Here is a 19279-nt window from a genome sequence, read left to right on the forward strand (position 1 = left end):
GGGTGGTAAATATTCCTTGTACTTGCTGGAGAATGGAGGGTAGGGGACAGGCTGGTGTTTCACATAGTGACTGCAGCAGGTTGAGGAAGAGAGAGGAGGGGGTGTCTTGTTTCCCTGAGGCCATGCTGGGAGGGGTGGGCATGCTGCCTGCAGTCAGTGGGGACTGGGTAGCATGGCGTCCCTGGGCCACTGTGGACTTCTCTCCTGCCTGCTGGTCACCCTTTCTTTACTGCCTGTGACACACAGTGGGTTGCTGTGCACTTGTGACATACCCTCTGTGCTCTCTGCACTCACATGCTGGCAGGCAGCATTTAGTTTTGCTGCTGAGTTTGGTCAGAGGAGGGGAAGCATAGCATGCAGGGTATGGAGGGATGCTTTGGGGCATCCAGTTTGTCACTTTTGGGGTGGTACATTGTATACTTCTCCCCAGCGTCACCTTCGCTCTGGTCAGGCCTGAATGCTCCTCTGCTCCAGGAAGGATTTCAGGAGCTCGGACACAAAGTGGCTGGAGCTAGTCCAAATGCACAGACTGACTGCCAGCTCCCAGCACACCAGGTTTCTACCCCTTTGTCTTGTGTCAATACTGGTGTCATGTTCTTGTCTTGCCCTAGTTGTTTCACTGGTGGAGAGGTGCTAGGAGCAACTGGGTTTCTTGCAGCTTTCCTTTGGCCAGGTGAACACAGTCCTTGTGGGGTGCCTGTGGCACAACTGTTACGGGAAATACTGTAGGGCCTAACCGTGACAGTAGTGGTGTGACAGCAGGGGCTTGTGTGAGCTGTACAAGCCCACCAGCATCAGAAGGTCAAAGTGGAAAAGGGGAGGAAACAGGGCACAAATGGGGCTGATAGGATGTGTGAGGCTTGCTGCCCAGGTACCTACTTTGTATTTAAACCCCATGTTCTACCTCTCCTGTGGCAGTTCCTGAGCGGTACTGTTGTCGAGAGGTGACTATTCAGTGCTCCCATCAGTGGGATGCTGAGCAATCAGAGAAGGTCACAGAGTTATCTTCAGAGAGGGAGAAGCGCTGGGCAGATCAGTGAGAGCCATGCGGAGTTTGCTTTCCCTCATACTTACTGTGAAGGGGCATAGGCTTGTACACTGCTCCAGCACCTTCCTCTGGCAGCTGGATCTGAGCCATGCAGCAGAGGGTGAAGCTCTGCAACTGCCTGTGGCCTTGGCTGTCTTCACACCTTAGGGAAGACAAGGATGGATGCTTGGGGGTACTGAGCCACAGAGGGTCATTTCTGTGAGAGACAGAGCACATCTTCCTGCAGCTGGGGGCAAGGCAGCCGTGGGTAGGGGTCACAGCAGGGAACAGTTTCCACTCCCAGGTCTACTGTGGGCTTTGCCTCCTTTTGAGGATGTATCTAGTTACTACAAAACAAATCTCAGTAATATACTGCAGCCGCAGCTGTTATGCAGCCCCCTCCTGGCCAGTGCCCTCAGGGTGGTGAGGATGGCAGTTTCAGCTGGGGAGGAGGTCACTGTGAGTTGTCGGTATCCTGAGGCCTTTGCTAGGAGGAGTGTGATGTTCACAGTGGGGATTTTTTCCTCCTCACTCTCAAGTCCACTGGGACTGCTTTTTTGCATTTTCTAGCACATCCTATCCCCCTCTTCATTGCTCTGCAGCTCCACATTACATCTGCCTTTATAGTAAGTGATGTGTTCTGTGCATGCTGGATGCTGGTTCTTTGCTCTCTTACCCCGACACTGATTTTTGCCAGCTCATAGATTGGTGTCACTGAAAGGAACTGCCTAAGGATGAGTTGCTGCTGGGCCTCAGCTATCACCGTATGCCCACCCCTCCAGGCCTGTACTGCTCTACCCTGCACTTTCACTCCAGGGTTTATTCTGTGTAACTTCTTGTTACTCATTCTCACTCTTGAATTACTAACAACAGACATCACACCATGCCACTGTAAAAGGGAAACAAAACTAGAAGTAGTTAATGGCCACTTGGTAATTAGATGCTGTTACAAACTAAATCAAAAAAAAGCTCCAGGCAAGCTGAGACAAGCCCAGCTGAAGCCTGTCAGCCCAGTCTTGAGGCCTTGCAAGCTCAGTGCAGACCCCATTCCCCAGTCCTATCCCAGCTTGTTCACATGGGCTGATGTCCCCATAATGACAGGCTTGGGGTGCTGAGCTGCTCACCTCAGCTGCTGGGTGGTGCAGCCTGTGGGCATGGGGTCTCAGTGCCTCATTAAGGCCTCTTCCCTCCATCTGGAGAAGCTGGGCTGCTCTTTGGGAAGGAAGGGGTTAAACCTGGCTCCTGGAAGGTCTTTGGGGGTGGCAGCTGGGCTGAGGGTGTAAGGGGCAGAGGCAAAGAGCTGCAGGCCGGGTGAACAGGGTCCTGAGCAGCACCAGAGGCGTGGTTATTGCATCTCCCCTGCCCCTGGAGGGGCTGGCCTGGCAGGGAGTGGGGTAAGGGGACAGTGCCTGGGACAGCCCCAGCCCTTGCCTTCCCTGGGATCTGTGGGCAGAGCTCTGCACCCAGGTCCTGCTGCTGCTGGGCCCCATGGTGGCTCTACCTCCCCACCCTGGGAAGGGCCACAAGGTTGGCAGCACCCGTGGATGGGGGGAGGCAGCTCCCTCTCCCTTCAACAGCATCCCCTGCAGGACTCCTCTGTTAATAGAGTTAACTGTTAATAGAGTTTCCTCTGTTAACAGCCTTGCTGTTTGCCAGTGCCTGCTGCACAGGGGGGCCTAGCTGGGGTACCCTGGCACCATCCCTCGCTGGCTGGCCCCAGCCTGGGGTTTTACATCCCCCACCGATCTGGGGTTGCAGCTCAAAGGGTCTCCAGGAGGCTGCCCATGCTGAGGGCACCCCTTCATTCCCAGGTGTCCTGTCCCTCCTGGGCCGGGGGCTGCTGCTTGCCCACCTTGGCTTCTGAAAAGCCAGGCCTGGGGGCTCTGGGGAGGCCACAGAGCTGGCAGGGCCAGCTCCCTGCCTGCGCCTGCTGGGTTTGGCTGCACACCAGCTGGCAGAGGGGCTGAGCTGGCCCCAGGATGCTGCCTGACCCAGTATAGAAATGAATGCAGGTGCACACCTGGTGGCAACGCTTCCTCTTCCTCCCCAGGGTGAGCAGGGGCATGTTGACCCCCCTCGACCTGAGTGGCCCTGTGGGGCAGGCAGTGCTTGGTGCAGGCAGGGAGAACCACTGTACAGGCAAGGAGGAACACGGAGGGATCATCCTGTGCTGCTGCCAGCTCCTGCCTGTTACCAATGTCCCCACCTTGTGCCCTGTGCAGGACTTTGTCCTCAGCCCAGGCCTGCCTGCGGAAGGGGCGGGAACTGCCAGTACAGTGAGGCACTGACCATGCATTCTGGGAACAAAGAAGCAGATACCCACTGCTGACACATTCCCCAGAGGTGCAGGGTGCACTAACACTGCATGTACACTGCCCACTGGGGCCACTGCAACTCAAGAGGTCTGGCCACCCACCTGGGGCAGTACATGCTCCAGACTGGACAGGACCAACTCCAGGGTTGGAGGAACATCCCCACGGCAGGGGCTTGCCTTGCTTAGCAGCTTCCCAGTGGTTAAAGGACCTTGGCTGAAGTGGGGTGGTGGCCAGCCCAGCTGCCAGAGCCTGCCCACAGCTACCTGAGCTGGGCAGGCGCTTGGGGGTGCTGCAGGGCTTCTATAGACAGAAAGCCAGTCAGGGCCACAGCAGCCCAGCTCACTTTGTTCTTTGGACCATTACTTTTAGTGCTGTCAGCTCCAGTGGGACACACTCACCCTCCCTAGGCTGGAGAGAGCCAGCTGCTCACCTTGAGGGTTCACACTCCTGGGGCCACATTTGCTCTTGCCATAAGGTGACTCAGTACCTGCTCAGGGCCAGGTAAGTTTGTCTGGGACTGCCCAGCCCTGGGGAGCCAAGGCAGGCACTGGCTGGGGAGACCCACTGATTGTGCCTGGCTGGTTTTCAGGTGGCTTGGCTCCTTGTGCACAGTCGCATGTGCAAGCCCCAGTGCTGCACCTGGTCCCATCTTGCAGGACAGTGATGCAGCTCATCAGCATTGCTTTTGGCTGGCATTCAGCCCATACAGGTGCCTGGATCTGGGCTCCAGCATGCACCATATCCTCATGCCATCACCTTGGGGTCCTTTCCTCCTGAGCCAAGTGGCCTTCCTCTCCCAGGTGGGCATCGAGATCCCCAGCGAGAAGCCTTGTGCTTAACCACCACCATCCCTTGTGTGTGCGTGCTCAGAGCCCTCATAGCTTGACACACACACATCACTTGGGCCCACATCCCCATGCTGCACCCACAACTCTGGTCATCTCGCACAGCATCCAGTACAGCCCTTGGAGTAGCCTTGACAACTGTCTGGGGACCCCAGGACACTGCGTAGGACAGGGCTGCCACAACCCCCTCCAGACAGCACAGATGGTCCCACATGGACCAGCTGGCCTCCTAAGTGCTCCTGCTTGGTCCCCTTATTTCCCGGGTTAGGTTAGCCCTGTGGGGCTGGTATTAGGAACCCAACCAAGCTCTCATGCCATGGTCACCAGCCTGCTACGGTCCTTCCTTCTGCCATGTGACAGGTCACAGAGCCTGACTGTGGCAATCAATCAGGTGTGTCCTGCCACCTTTTGTTGACAGGCTGAGCCCAAACTGAGCCTAGTGGGACCCAGGAAAGCAGAAGGTACTCTGTGAAACCCCAGATATTCCAGTGACTGCCATCTCCTTGCCTGCCAATAAAGCCACAGGTGTCTGGCTCCCAATTTATCCTAGTCTTAAACCTGTTTTAATTCAATATACTGGATGAGTGGCCCCAGTTCCACAAGTGAGGGCTGGAGTTTAGAGTAAGGGTGGGGCACCCTCAGTGGTGGAGGGGGTGATCAGAGACTGCAAGCCAATGGTCCATATTTTGGGGTGCTTTGTAGCCAGAGCCAGGGGCCCTTGCTGCTTTGGATGATTTCTAAGCAGTCTATATAACAGTGCCAAGCTGCAGGATGGGAATGCAACTGGGAAAGAAAAAAATGCCACAACCAGACAGGGGCTGAAAGCATGAGAAGAACCTGAAACCAAATCTAAAAGCTAGAAACAGCACAAGAGACACCGCAGAGCAGGGAACAAGTACCCCAGGGTCTGCAGCTGGAAGAACCAGGGCTATCCCCCCCACCTTGTCTCACCATCCATTGTGTGGAATTAAGAAAAGCAATAGAGGAGCCTGGGATGGAAGAAGGTGAGCTCAGGCCTCCTGTTGCCTTTTCAAGTGGTGACTGAAGTCAGGGCTAGTGCAAGAGGGTGGATGGGGAATGGGTACTAAAAACACTGCAGGGCTGCACACAAGCTGAAGAGACCAGCTGCTGTGGAGCCATGAGCAAGCCTGGCTGGCTGCGGGGTGTAACTCTTCATGGGAGCAAGGACTCGGCTGCTGGCATGAGGTATCTCTGGTTACCAGAAGTCTTCACCATGCATGGGGCCAAACCACTGGGAGATGGTCCATGACACCTGCCTGGGGGAAACTGACACTCACTGGGCTCTCTGCCCACCTTGTAGGGGCTCTCCCATTCCCCAGGGTGTTGATGGGCTGGGCCAAGTGCAGGTGCGCTGAGCCTGGGGGCTCCCCCTGCTGGAGGGCTCTCCTTGACTGCTAGTTATCTCCAAGCCCGGCAAGTGTCCCCCCACAACCACTTCCTCCCTGCCTGTCCCATCCATCTATTAAAAGCCAGGGCCAAGGGGTAACACAGAGTGTGGAAAAAAGCCTTTATTTATAAAGCACATGGCACCCAGTGCTCCTGGACCCTCTTCCCTGCTATGTCCCACCCAACTGAGCCCACTGACATCCCTACAAAACACCTGCCCCCACCTCCTGTCGCTGTTCCTCTTGCTGTGGATGCAGAGACCTACAAAACACCTGCCCCCACCTCCTGTCCCTGTTCCTCTTGCTGTGGATGCAGAGACCTCACCCCCGGCAGCTCCCCAAGTGCAGGCCCCACTGCCTGGCCACAGCACCCGCCCCATCCCACCCTCAGTCAAGCACCTCCATCCCCCTGTGAGTACCCACCCCTGTGCCTGCCCGACAGACACTGCAGCCCCTCAGAGCTGTGCCTACACCGCATACCCACCCCCACGTGTTCCCCAGCCAGGGTGTTCCTCTGCAGTCCCCGTAGAGGCACAGGGCCAGGACTGGGGATGTCCCCTGTCCCTGCCCTGCTACTGGTGCGGAGGATCCTGCTTCTGGTGTTGCAGCCACTGCTGCCTGCGGAGGGGCTGGGGGCTGAGCAGGGGAATGTGTCCAATGAGGCACAGGGGTTGAGTCTGGGCTGGGGATTTCAGAGCACAGAGAAGCTGACTGGTGTCCCAGGGCTGGAAGATGGTGTCTGGGAGGTGCAGCCAATATGGCAAAGGGCACAACGGCCTCCGAGGGGATGAGAAAGGCGGGCACAAAGCCATAGGAGAGATCAAAGGCTTTGGGGGCTACTCCACTCCACAACGGGGCAAGGCAGGCTGATGCTGGGCTAGCCAGGGCACCTGGGTACCCCGCGGAGCCTGCAGGGTCCCTGCCCACCTGGTCCTTCTGCAGCAACTCCTGCAGTTTCTCCAGCTGCATCTGGCAGATGTGGGAGCGGGTGCGGCTCTGGCAGAAGGAGTCCAGAAAGGAATTGAGGGGCAGGTCCTGGGCCAGGAACTCCTCTGTCTGTGCCTGTGGGATGGGCAGTGGGACAGCATCAAGCCAAGAGAGCCATGGGACCACAGAGGGAGCCCAGATGGCTGAGCCCTGCCCCAGCCACTTCTCCAGAGCCTGGCACACGGGAGGGCATGGAGAGGAGTCTGGGGCCCAGGCGAGGAAGGGGCAGCAGCACAGGGGTCTTGCCTGACTCACCTCTGACTCTGCCTCAGAGGCATAGAGCTTGGCTTGGAGCTGGCCCAGAGCGCTCTGCAGGCTCCAGTTCTCCAGGTACACCTCTGTGTTGGGAGGGGATGGGGCTGCCAACAAACCTCTCCCTGGATGTCCCCCATTGCTGGGGCTGTGGTCTTTCCCATCCCCAAGCATCAGGTCCCCCACCCTTGAACTGAAACACCCCCAAACACATCCCTGGAGCCACCTGCATACTGAGGCCTGCATCCCACTGCAGCATTGGTCCCAGCTGAGGGCTGGCTATGTCGCAGGCAGCATCAGCCCCGACTGCTCCTGATCATGGCTGAGCCATTTTCCCGGGGCATGTTTGAGGGTGCTGAGCCCACCCGGGCCCTCATATTAACGCAGGTTGCTCTGGCTGTGCCGGGCTCTGCCTCATCCCATTGGCTGTGCCCCACTCACCCAGGCACTGCTGCTTGTCCCAACATGCCTCTCGTGTCCCTTGCAGCTCCTGGTACTTGACGGCTAGGGAAGCCTTCCTGTCCTCCAGCCGCGGGCGCAGGGACAGGTTCACCCTGGCCAAGGTGCAGTTTGAAGCCAAATACATCTCCCGCTCCAGCTGCAGACTCTGAGACTGTGGGAACAGGAATGGGGGGGAAGGGGGGGGGGGGGGGTCAGCACTGGGAGAAATGGGCAGAACCAGTCAGAACTGGCAGCCTGCTGGGAGGGGATCCATCCCCATCCAGGGGCAAACCCTCTCCTCCTGCACTGTCCCCATCCCTCTGCTCTGCCTGGAAAGGGAGTGTGTCCTAGGAGGGATGCAACAGCTGGACCAGGGCTACGCACGGCACAGGGCAGCTTACCCTGAATGTGGCAAACCTCACAGCTGGCTGCCCAGCCCCCTTTGCAGAGGAAAGGACTCGTTAGCTAACAAGGATGTCAGGAGAGAGACACACACCCTCTTTCACTGCACACACATCTTCTGCCCACACAGAGAGGAGTAGAGCGTGGTGCTGGGCTGCACTTTGAGAGGCCCAGGGGAAAGATGCTGAAATCAGGCTGAGAATTATTTCAAAATAATCTGACCCTGTTCTCACAGAGGAGCGCCAGGAACCACTGGAGCTGGGGAGCACACGGGGCTCATCCCAGCTGTGGGGAACAAAGCCAGATGTGGAGGGCATGGCCAGGGGCTAGGGCCTCACAGCCTCCCCCAAATCTCGGGGCAGTGAGAGAAGCAGGGGCAGCGCCTGTGGCCCTGCACAGGGTTTTGGTGGCCCGAGGCTGCCTGGCAGGTGATGGCTGCGGAAACCCCGAGCAACGACAGGAGCTCCGGGGCAGCCGCTGGTCGGCACGCCCAAACTCAGGTTTCTCCGCGGCCACCCCAACACGGCCGGTGGGTTTTGCTGCTCCTCCAGACCCCCCGGGCTCGGCGGGTGGGATTTCAGGTATCCAGGGAAGACGAACGAGCAGCGGTGCCAGGGACCGGCGGGTGACGCCCGGCCACACAGCGCCCGGTGCCCAGGCTGCGGGCGGCTCCATCCCGCGCACCGGGAAAGCCCCGCTGGGGGCGAGCGCTGCACGGCTCCGCTCCGCTGGCTGCGGGACACGGACCCCCACCCTCCCCCGGGCTTCCCCCGCGGCCGTACCTTCCTGCTGAGGCGGGTGGCGCGCTGCAGCCGGGGCTCGTCCTGCAGCAGGGCGCGGCGCTGCGCGGTCCTGAGCGCCCCGAAGCGGCGCGGGGAGCCAGGCGGCGCCGGAGGCCGCGACATGGCCGGGACACAGACGGACACGGGCCGGGACCCCCCCACCGCCTCCGGGAGCCGCGCGCGCCCCGCCGGTCTTAAAGGAGCAGCAGCTGAGCGCAAGGAGCTCCGGTTCTGCACCGCGCCACCCCCGGCTAGGGGGGGGACGGGCGCTGCATCCCGCTGTGTGCATCCTGCTCCCCGCTCTGTGCATCCTGCACTCCACCTCGCTGTGCGTACCCTGCACCCCACTGAGTTCATCCTGCTCCCTGCTGTGTATAGCACTTTACCCCTCCGTGTGCATCCTGCACTGCAACCCGCACTGTGCATCCTGCATTGCATCCTGCTGTGTGCATCTTGCACCCTGCTGTGTGCATCCAGCACTCTGCTCTGTGCGTCCTGCATCCTGCTACATGCATCCTGCACTGCACCCCACTGTGTGCATGCTGCACCTCCAAGCATCTGTATCCTGCACTGCACCACACTATGTGCATCCTGCACTGCACTGTGTGTGCCCTGTACTACATCACACTGTGTGCATCCCTCTTGTCACTGCCTTGGCCTCATCCTATACTTCAAGGCACTGCACTTGTGCATCCTGTGGACATCTGGCACCACTGTACCCATCAGCTCAGGAGAGAGAAGAGAGAGAGAAACAAGACACCCTGTCACTGTCGGCTCTGTGCAGGTCCCCTTCATCCCTTTGGGAAGGGAGAGGTGGGAGTGCTGCCCAACTTGTGATGGGGAACTGCTCGCTGCAGGGTGTTGTGGTCACTAAATGTTTGCAGGGATTCAGAGACCTAAAAGAAAATTTCAGGGAGCAGAAACCTGTCTGAGGACTATCAGCTCCACTTCAGGACATCTCTGTGCTGGACACTCTCCTTGTATCTTTGCCCTGATCTTACTCTTTAAGTAAAAGATGTGGTGGAGAAGCTGGGGAAAAGTAGCAAACCAGGAGCTCATGGGAGGTGGAGATTTCTTCACAGCAAAGTTTTACCTTAGTGAAAAACCACAGCTGCAGGGAGAGCCATGCATTGCCACTGGGGTGGGGACTGCCCTGTCCTGGTCAGGACATTTCCATGGAGCAAATATCTGGTGGTAGACAGCATTTAATGTCCACTCCTTGACTTCAGGTGTCACCTCAAACTAACACTGGCTGCTGGAGCTGAGTGAAGGAAAGCTGCCAGGGAGCTGCTGGGGGATAGAGGTCACTGCTGTTGGGTGGCCAAAAGCCCAGCAGGATTTAGGAAGCATTTGGATAGGTAGATTAGAATAAGGAGCTGTGTGGAGCTGGGGATGTTGTAGGAGAGATGAGAACCTGCCTGTACACTGGGACATGCTGTAGTGGAGGGACAAGATGGCAATGCAGAGACACCCACTCGCTGGGCCCATTCTCCTGGGCTGGTGAGTACCAGCCCTGTCGAACTGTGAGGATATTTTAGGATGCTCTCCTGCATCTCCTGACCTGTGTCTCTCCACTGCCTTTGGAGAGCCCTAGCAGAAGACAGCATTGCTGGGATGAGAATCATTTGCTCTTTAGTCTGGCAGTGCAAATGAAACTCCAGTTTTGCCTGTCACTTGGAAACGCCAGAGACCCAGGAGCAGCAGTGGTGTCATTTCACAGTCTGCCCAGTGCTACCTGATGTCATCGAGCCTGCTGGTTTTGGAAGCCAAATCCACTCTGGGGGCACCAGGGGTGGGGTGGGGACACCTTCCTGACAGCCATCCTCCACCTGCTGCTACCATCTCATACCCCTGCTGCAGGAAAACCTCTCTTCCAGCCAATGCCAAGTCCATCATGGAGCTGTCCTGTGCCCCCCGCTTCTCTGTACTGTGGTGCCTTGCAAGGCAGGTATGGCCTTTGCTCAGGGTGAATGTCCCTCTCTGTCTTCGAGGATAACTAGTATTGGGAGGGGCAATTCTGGGATTTCTAGACCAATCTCTGCATGGCAGAGTTGATCCCAAAACCAAACCAGGCTGCAGAGGGCTGTCTCTCATTGAATTTGGGGTGCCAAATTCACCACCAAGGCTAGAGATGCTCCCATCTCTGGAGAGGGCCATCTGACACTGCAGAGTCCTTGAAGGGACACCTTCCAAGGCAAGTGGGGACTCCAGCCAGAGCAGGAGACTCTGAGATCCCACCAGCCCCCTGTGCTCTGGTTTGGGGGGAGGATCAGTGCTTGGTGCTGGAGGCTCTCAGGAGAGTGAATGCAGCTTGCGTCACCTGAGAGCTGCTTTCAGTAGAAGTTGCTCTGAGCTCTGTTTTTCCTCAGACATCCCTAGGTGCAGGTGCTCCCCATGCTCTGCAGTGCTGAGGACAGTTCTCTAGAACAGTGTAAGGTACTTTCTGGCTTGGAGATCCTCCACTGCTCACTTTTTTCAGTACTTTCTGATTTCTCAAACCTTTCTGGATGGCTGCCAGTAGGTACTGGGCTCTGCAGCTGGCAGATGAGGGCTGGGTTTTCCCTTAGCCATTGGTCCTGGAATGGAACTCACTGCTGTTGCTACACTGCCCCAAGACAAAGCCAGAAATGGTTTGTGAAGGTGAAAGTGCTTTTCAAACAGTCTGTCCTGGCAGTGCCACAGTATTGTGGGATAGAAGAGTTGTAGGGGCCCTGTCCTGCAGCCTCACAGCATCAGCTCTGTCTGCACCTTTCCTGGCAAAGTTTCATCTAATTTGTTCTCAGAAACCTGGGTATGGTGAGCCCATTCCTGTAATGAGCTCTTCCCTCATTAGAGTGTCTCCTGATTCAAGTGATTCCTAACATCTAACCTACTTCTTTTTTGCTTCCATTTAAGTTCACTCCTTCTTAGTTACAGCAGATGGATCCACTGACAACTTTGAAATCATGTTTCTGCAGGATCAAAGTATGACTATGAAGACAGACAGGTAGCGACAAATACTGACAGACACAGCCTCCCAGCAGGAGTGGGACCTTGGCACCAGGACATTGCCACAGCTTTTGACCCTGGTCTGTGAACGTGGTGATGAGGTAGGAAGAGTTCTCCCATGTGACAAGTCCCTTCTGAACCCTTCTGTGCAGACCATGGTTCTTTATCTCAGTGTAACTAGATTTAAGTTTCTTACATACATTCCTGTGAGAAACACTCGAGGCTTTTTCCCTCCAGTAAGCCCCAAGACTCCAGTCCTAGCACCTGACATGGGATTTCTTGGATCTCAGTGGGAGCACATCAGAGATACAGAACAAATATTCATTAATGGAGAATGAGCTTAAGGAAGCAAATTTATTGGGATGCTTTACCAGACACTGCAGAGAGGCACAGAGTATATGGAAATCTGTGGCATGTAGCTTTTTTGCTTGCTGTGATTTCTGGAGACAGCTAAGAAACTCTGATAAAAAGTCACTCCAGGCCTGGGTGTCTTCCTCCCGCAGGGAAGGTACATGGGGAATTCACAAATTTCACAAGTGATTTTTTTATTCTTCATTATGAATATAATAACAAGGAATCATTGGCAAGCACAGGGGAAAAGAGCTGAGCAGAGGGGGAGGCTGTACTCAGAGAGGGGAAATGGAAAGTGGTATTTCAGTAAAAACCCTACTACCATTGGGCTCCCCTCTCTGATCCAGAAAGGCTCAAGCTGTTTGGCCATGCAGAGCCTTTGCAGAGTGTCCAGTGTGGACAGGAGGGGGAAGAAGCACTAACAATACTGAGCTGGTTTGATGAGGATAAGGGAGGATTTGCAGTTTCCTTTGCACATGCTGCCCCATGTCATGCCACCCTTGAAATTCAGCCGTACAGAATAACATGCTGAGTACCACCACCCGCCCTCATAGCTGTAGGCACAGTTCTTACTGTAAGTGTCCTGATCTCGATCCTTTGTGGAGAACTTCATGTTGTCATGCATGGTGTTGGGATTGTCTGAGGTCATGGCATCCCCCGCCGTCCCTGTGTAGGAGCCCAGCCTCAGCCGGTAGCCATGGGACTCATCTTCCAGGCTGAAGAGGTTATAGTCTGCGAAATTGGTGTTGTCTGTGGAGTCCTGGATGATAAACCTGACCTGGTAGACCTTTTGCTTGGAGATCTGGTGGATGTACTCGGTGCCCAGCCAGTATTCCCTGCGCACATTTCCAAAGCCGTACTTGTAGGTGCTCCAGGACTCAGCCCAGGTGACTGGTGTGTCTTTCTGGTTCCTCTGGATGACTGTCCAACCCCCGTTTGTTATATTCATTTCACAGTACACCACGAGGTGGTGGAGTCCTTTTGGCTGGATGATGTAGACACCGCTGCGGCTGCCAGCAGGGATCTCACTGCAGTCCTTGGGCCAACCTGGGGCAGGAAACAGAAATGGTTATTAAATCCCACACACTGAAACCCCGAAAGCACCTGATATTTCTTTTGTGCCTATATGCTATTGCACACACATTCTTGGGCTGTATTCCTGCCATGTGCTCACAGGAGTAAATCAAAGTCTTGAAATGATCAATGTTAGAGTTGGGCTTCATATCTTCACAAGACAGGATTCAAACTGATGAGCCTACACTGCCAAATTGTCTTGGTCTGGTGAGACCAAGCCAGCCATTGCCTTCACCCAGCACACAATGCGCCCTAGCCCAGGTTGGGTTCAGTTTTGCAGTGCTGTGGTGATTTGCCTGTAGCATACAGGTGACGTATCACCACACAGACAAATGCAAATCTGGGTTATAACGCCATTTGCTTTCACAGCATGGAGGCTTTAGAGCTTTATAGTAATCTCAGAAACCCTGGAGACAGTGTGATCAAGACATTCATATTGCTACTAATTAAATCAGCCCTTGGGATATCAATGGGGCAAATCCATCAGTTTTCTCTGGGCTTACCTGAGAGCTCTTTAGAGACTTCCTGACTTGTTTGATTTGATTATGATCTTTCCATGCTCCAGAGTGTCAGCCCCTTATACAACAAACAGCTGAATGCACCTACACACTTCTGGGAAGGGATCTGCCCACTCCCAGTACCTCTGCTACTGGTTATTCCTACCCGGATAGAAACTATCTTGTGGTCCTATGGGCTATTGTTGACTCAGTCAGTTCAGTAACACAGTCAGTCCCTGTCTTACCCAGTCTTCTCATCAACTGTAGAGTGAAAAGAGGAAAATAAACAATCACCACTTCCCAAAGGCCAATAATGAATCATCACTTTCCAATTTGGAACTTCAGGTGGAAAATTGCCCATGCTAAAGATCCTCATCAACTACTGAGTCCAGCACATGGCTGGTAATAGAGTCCCCCCGAGGTTATGAGCTGTGGCACCTCTGCAGCCTATCACAAAATCAACATTTTTCCTGGGAGGAGACAGTGTACATTGAGGACATAAGCTAAGGTGGCTGAGAGCTCTTCATGAGCCCAGCAATGGTGAAACCTTATGAGCAGATGTGCTCCTTGAGAAGAGACTTACCATGGCCCATCGGTGTGTGGGGGGCAATGTCTCTGACCTGTCGAACATGTTTGCCACTGTTATCTGAATTAACAAGAACAGAGGAGACAGGAGTGAGTGTTGAAAGTAGACATGTCAAATGCCTGCTGGGAGAGCATGATCTTCTCCAGATGATATTCCTGTTTTTCTGCTGTTGCTCCTAATTCCAGAGAGACTTTACCATTTCAGCTATCAGCCAGTTAGTTGGTAGTTTGGGGGAATTTACATGGTGTTAGAATGGGGCAGATGCTTCCTTGGTGAGAAGGATTTGGGCACACTGTGTCAGGGAAAGACCCCAAATGGTGGTGGATGGTTGTTAAAGTGCAGTAGAAGCAGTTAGGAAGGGACTCAGGAAGAAGAGGGATTAGAGGGAGAAGAAATGTGAGAGCAGACACAGGAAAACTGATGCAGATATCAGGAGTTGGGAGAGGGGTTCTGCTCAGCTGGGTCAGAAGGGAATTTGAAGGATATTACTGGAAGAGAAGATGGTTTAGAGTGAATTAATGCAATTCTTCTGCAAGGACATCTTCTGTGTATCCACTGGTAGCTATAAAACAGAGGAATGAATCACAGGCTTATGGAATCACAAAAGCCATTCCCGTCCCCTCTCTGAAACAGATGCCTAACCCTGCAGGCAACTGCTCTCTGGCATCCTCAAGTTTCTGCTCCCTGCTTTCACTCTCAGCTGGTGCTTTCCTATCTCCTCCCTTATGATGTGTTTAACTTAAGCCTCTTGCACTGTGTATTAGCCCGTTCTTTCTCTTACTACACCCAGAGTACATTTTTTCCTGCAGACAGACTGTAATATTGCTATCACTTCCTCCTCCATGGTCTTCTGATTTTGGGGCTAAACCATTCAGCTCTTCAGCCTTCCCTGACACAGTCTGTCTGCCAGATTTTTGGCCCCTTTCTTTCTGACTCTCTCCAAATGTGTCTTGAAGCTCACCAGTGAACGTGGTGGTTGGCCTGAGCCTATGTGGAGTGGGAAACACTCATGTAACGTGGTCTAGAGGACTTTGCTACCATGGTATTTACTTTTACTACAGCCATATGAAACTGTTCACCATGTTAATTTTGTAAGCCCCTGCTCCTTTCTGCCTTCACTTCCCATCCATTTGGAAGCACTTCTCTACAAGTCAAGACTTTCGAATATTAGCCTATCTCCTCTGGCATGCCTCCCTGCTTACCCATCTTACATTCATGCTGCTCATGTTTTCAGAGCACCCTAGCAGTGGTCCAGGTGAGAGATGAGTGTGAAGCTCAGAGCACACCCCCTTTCTCTACTCAGACCTGCAGTTCTTTGTGAAGCCCAAGTTCTTGTCTCAGTCAAGGGTGCTTCCTGTGTTGGCAGTTTCCTGACAGCTGACCTTTGCAGTGAAGGCTGATGTGAAACCAGCATCAAACACTTGGACCTTGAGCTCTTCTGCCAGGAACTCCTCCTCCTCCTCCCTTGGAAGGGAACCAGCTCTTGCTGTTGTGTCGTGTCCCACCCACAGTCCCCAGTTTTATTCCAAGAGCATTTTTTGGAGGCTTCTGCATTGCTCCAGTATACCCTGGTATTTGTAGGTTACTCTGCCATTGTCTGGCTGATTGCTCTGTGTCAGTGCCACTGCTTAGACTCTTTGTATTAACTTCATTTAATTCCTCTTTGTATTCACTTCTCTCCTGAATTCTGTTCTCCACTGACCTTGTGATTTCCAGAAGTGGCTACTGTTCCCCATGTCCTCAAAACACACTGTCATTGTTTGCCTTAACATCTTTAACACTGTGTCTCCAAGGAAAAGCCCATGGCCAACAACACCCTTGGCTTGGTCTTGCTGCCAATGAGACTGACCATGTCCCTTCTCTTGGGATCCTGTGAACTCTGAGCTTCAGACTATTGGACTCACTTATGGGCAGAAGAACTTCATGCCAGACAGGAGAGGAGACAAGCAGCAAGCAGAGGAGGACTCTGAGATTATTCTTGTTCAAGGAAGACAGCCTACTGCATTGGCATTGCCCACACACAGAGCAGTATGTAGTCCTTTCTCTGTGCTACAGGGGTGTGGTTAGGCTGGTGAGGACGTCTGTGTAGGATCTGACTGAACATGACCTTGTTTGCCTCTCCCTATTTTACTGATGTACTTACCAAGCTGGGAGGACTCTGGGAGAACATTCATAATTTCATCCAGTGTGCCATTGAGGAGATGCAAGTTTTTTATGTCAAAGGCAGGAAGAGGTGCTGCCAGGGCCAGCAGGCAGGTGAAAAGCAGGAGACAAAGGCACTGGGTAGCTGAAATGGGAAGAGATTAGAAAAAGAAGAAAGAGATCATAACTCTTCCATTAGAGAGCCATGAATCCCATTTGACTCCTTTACTTGCAGAGTAAAATAGGAAAATAAAATTCTTTATGCGTAGACCTCCCTCTTGGAGCCATAAGCCCCAATTCACTCATTTAGATGAGCTGTCATATACTCATTGGCAGGAGTCATTAGCAGTGGCACCTGCTGTTGGTGGTTTTTGAGACAGAAGAAGTGCAAAAACATTGTCCAAACCCAAAGTGACTGTAATCAGAAATCCCTGTAAAAAACAAGTCTCAGGGCTGGAGATAACAAGCAGGGTGAGCATGGAGGGAGGAATCCCCTTTCCTCCCTGCTCCCATCACGTTCCTGTTACACACTCACATGGTGTAAGCTGGGACTAAACCTGCCTCCATTTCAGATCTGTGGGCAGTAAGAACCCAGATATCTGGGTGGGAGCAAGCCCCAGGCAGGGCTGTGTGTATTTCTCCGCTCTGCATGAAAGCAGCATGACTGAGAGGGGCAGCACAAACTTTCAGGAATTACTGCCTGGCTGGTGCACATTATGTCCTTTATATGGTTATATAGCTACTTCAAAATTTTCATAGGTAGCCCACTGTGCTGATTTGTTCTTGTCAGAGCAGCTAGGAAAACCAGCACACTTTCTGCAATATTAAATCTAAATAAGATAATAGAAAGTTTATCATGATTCCTGGAGAGTGGGGCTTTGTGGAGACATCTGGCCATGTGGAAATCTTTTCACGATATGATAGATGTAGCTCACCCTGGCAGATTACCAGTGTGATCCCTCCACTGTTCAAAAAGGAGCAGAGCCAAACCTATCACACTGCCCTGGGATACCTGGGTTTGGCACTGGTCCCTGAGATGACTGAGAAGGAAAATGATCAATGACACCATCCTGGAACCACTGTGTGCAATTGCAGCCACCCTAGAGACAAGCATGCCTTTCTGAGAATGCTCAGAGATGTCCCAATCATTTGTGCTGGTTACAGTTTTACAGCAAAGGTCTTTTAAACACACTTCAGTCCAACTCATTTGCTTCTCAATTCCTACATAACATTTGGTGTCTTGATGCACTTGCGTTTAGAGGCATGTTTAAAGACATCTCTTCTTTAGGCCACCGGAGAAGCAATGCTCCCTCCACTGCTGGCCCATTCCCCCATGAATGGTCTGGGTAGGAAGGAGATGCAGGGGAGAGGATCAGCCTCTCCTGGGTGTTCTGGGGACAGCAGTGTGCTTTTAAGCATCGAACCTCCAGATCTTGATACCTGTTCAGTATCACTCCTTAAGCAAGAATATCTAAAAAACCTGTTTTCTATTCTGAGGTATTTAATAGTTTCCTTGGAGAACTGAAAATTACAAAGAATTTTTTCGTAAGTATGAAACTTGTAAAATGGGCTATCTGACACTCCAGGGCTACACTGATACAGCCTGAAAATAGCAGAACATGCAGACTCCTGCTCCTGTTCCTAGCCCACGGCACAGCAAGCCCAGACAATGTAATGGATTTAGCGCTGGGATGGCTGGGGTGTGGGGAGAAGGGAGCCCTGCAGAAGAAAAAGTACCAGGATGCCCTGTGACCCATAGCCACATGCAGCGGTGCCATCCTCTCCCCTCCCCTCCCCTCCCCTCCCCTCCCCTCCCCTCCCCTCCCCTCCCCTCCCATCCCATCCCATCCCATCCCATCCCATCCCATCCCATCCCATCCCACACTCACCCATGCTGTCTCTGCAGGGACCCTGTGGAGCGGGAAGCTGAACAGGTTTGGCCTGGCTGGAAGGGTGTCCAGCCCAAAAGTTATAGGGCTCAGCAGGTGAGTGGGTGGAGGCACGAGACCCAGACCACAGCACTTGTCTTCTCGTTGGCAACAGGACTAATAGTTTACAGCTTATTTGCTCTTCATCATTAAGTGATATGTCCTCAGACAATGAAGGCTGTGTCTCACAAAGGTGAAGAGCTTTCTTCAGAGGCAAAGCAAATAATTTGGTGCCAATAAGTGAATGCCTTAAAACAACTGCAATTTACAGTGCCTGGCTGCCCCCCTGCCCTGGCAGGGTTTTCCCAGGGAATGGCATCCTCTGGGCACCTCTGCACATTTCAACTTGTAAGTAAATGCCCAGATGACATTCCCCCTCCTGGATGGAAATCAAACAATAGGCATAAATCACTCTTTCCAGAATAGGCATTGAGTCCAGCAACCACTGAGGACCCCATTAAACCCTTCAGGGAAGAGGTACTCTAGTGTTCCTGGCAATTGTGCACTGAACTTCAGAAAGTGCCACTCCAGGTGCCTCCTGACGAGCCTGGCTACCACCACCACACTGCCTCTTGCGCAATGTGCACTGTGGTCTCCCCTGGCACCGCAGCCCTTGCAGCAGTCACAAGGGAGTTTTGGGAATCATGATGTGACACTGATGTAAAATGGTCTGACTTCAAGCCCCTCTCTGCTACTATGAGTGCTTGCACCATGGATTTCTTACAGAAAATGCCAGACCATCCTTTTCCTAGTGATTGATACTTGCAGTATTCTGAGTTATGAGGACTCCTGTACCCCAGCATCCACCTTGTGCTAGACAGCACAAGATGGCCGGAGTCTGAGGAGCAGCAGGCTGGGCTTTTGTCACAGGCTGTTTGCTTGCAGCATGGCTGCCTGGTCATGGAGGCTCCTGTGCATGCCCTGCTGTGCTGTTGCTTCTGCTCAACAGCAGATGAAAGCAAAGTCAGGCAGCAACCCACAGCAGAGCTTCACCAGCAGCTTCCAGTCCCTGGCCATCTTTTCTGGGAGGCTGTGAGCAGTGTTTGGGTTAGGATGTGCAAAGCAGGCAGGAAGAAAGCCATAGAGGGGATTTCTCTGAAACCCCAGGTGTGTCCTGGGGCCCAGCTCCTGCTCAGTATATGTGATATTGAAAGAGCCACAGCTGTGGCACAGATCTGTTTATTGCTGCATCCTGGGACGCATCTGGAAAAATGCAGCCAGGAGGGTGAGGGAAGGGATTATTCACTTCCACATGT

At 53.5% G+C, this 19279-nt stretch overlaps 2 protein-coding genes across 2 annotated transcripts; both read right to left on the reverse strand.

Moving 5' to 3' along the window:
• Positions 1–6165: 6165 nt before the first annotated feature.
• On the reverse strand, positions 6166–8580 carry VPS37D (VPS37D subunit of ESCRT-I). The gene is given in 5 exon segments (XM_075720313.1): positions 6166–6264; positions 6266–6655; positions 6836–6918; positions 7274–7445; positions 8458–8580. Coding segments are annotated over 5 exon segments (867 nt in total).
• A 3634-nt stretch (positions 8581–12214) lies between these two features.
• On the reverse strand, positions 12215–17988 carry LOC104037797 (fibrinogen-like protein 1-like protein). The gene is made up of 4 exons (XM_075720136.1): positions 17985–17988; positions 16097–16240; positions 13951–14013; positions 12215–12843 (listed from the first exon to the last, which is right to left on the reverse strand). The coding sequence occupies exons 1-4, from the start codon at positions 17986–17988 to the stop codon at positions 12215–12217; spliced, it is 840 nt and encodes a 279-aa protein (XP_075576251.1).
• Positions 17989–19279: the final 1291 nt, after the last annotated feature.

This window comes from Pelecanus crispus, chromosome 12, assembly GCF_030463565.1.
Source record: "Pelecanus crispus isolate bPelCri1 chromosome 12, bPelCri1.pri, whole genome shotgun sequence".
NCBI lineage: Eukaryota > Metazoa > Chordata > Aves > Pelecaniformes > Pelecanidae > Pelecanus > Pelecanus crispus.

Bases quoted from the DNA above. Each gene is read 5' to 3' on its own strand.
- LOC104037797 (XM_075720136.1), bottom strand. The intron at 14,014-16,096 runs GTAAGTACATCA...TTGTTAATTCAG, and splicing joins CCCAGAGTCCTCCCAGCTTG to ATAACAGTGGCAAACATGTT. The intron at 12,844-13,950 runs GTAAGTCTCTTC...TTCCTGCCCCAG, and splicing joins CCACACACCGATGGGCCATG to GTTGGCCCAAGGACTGCAGT.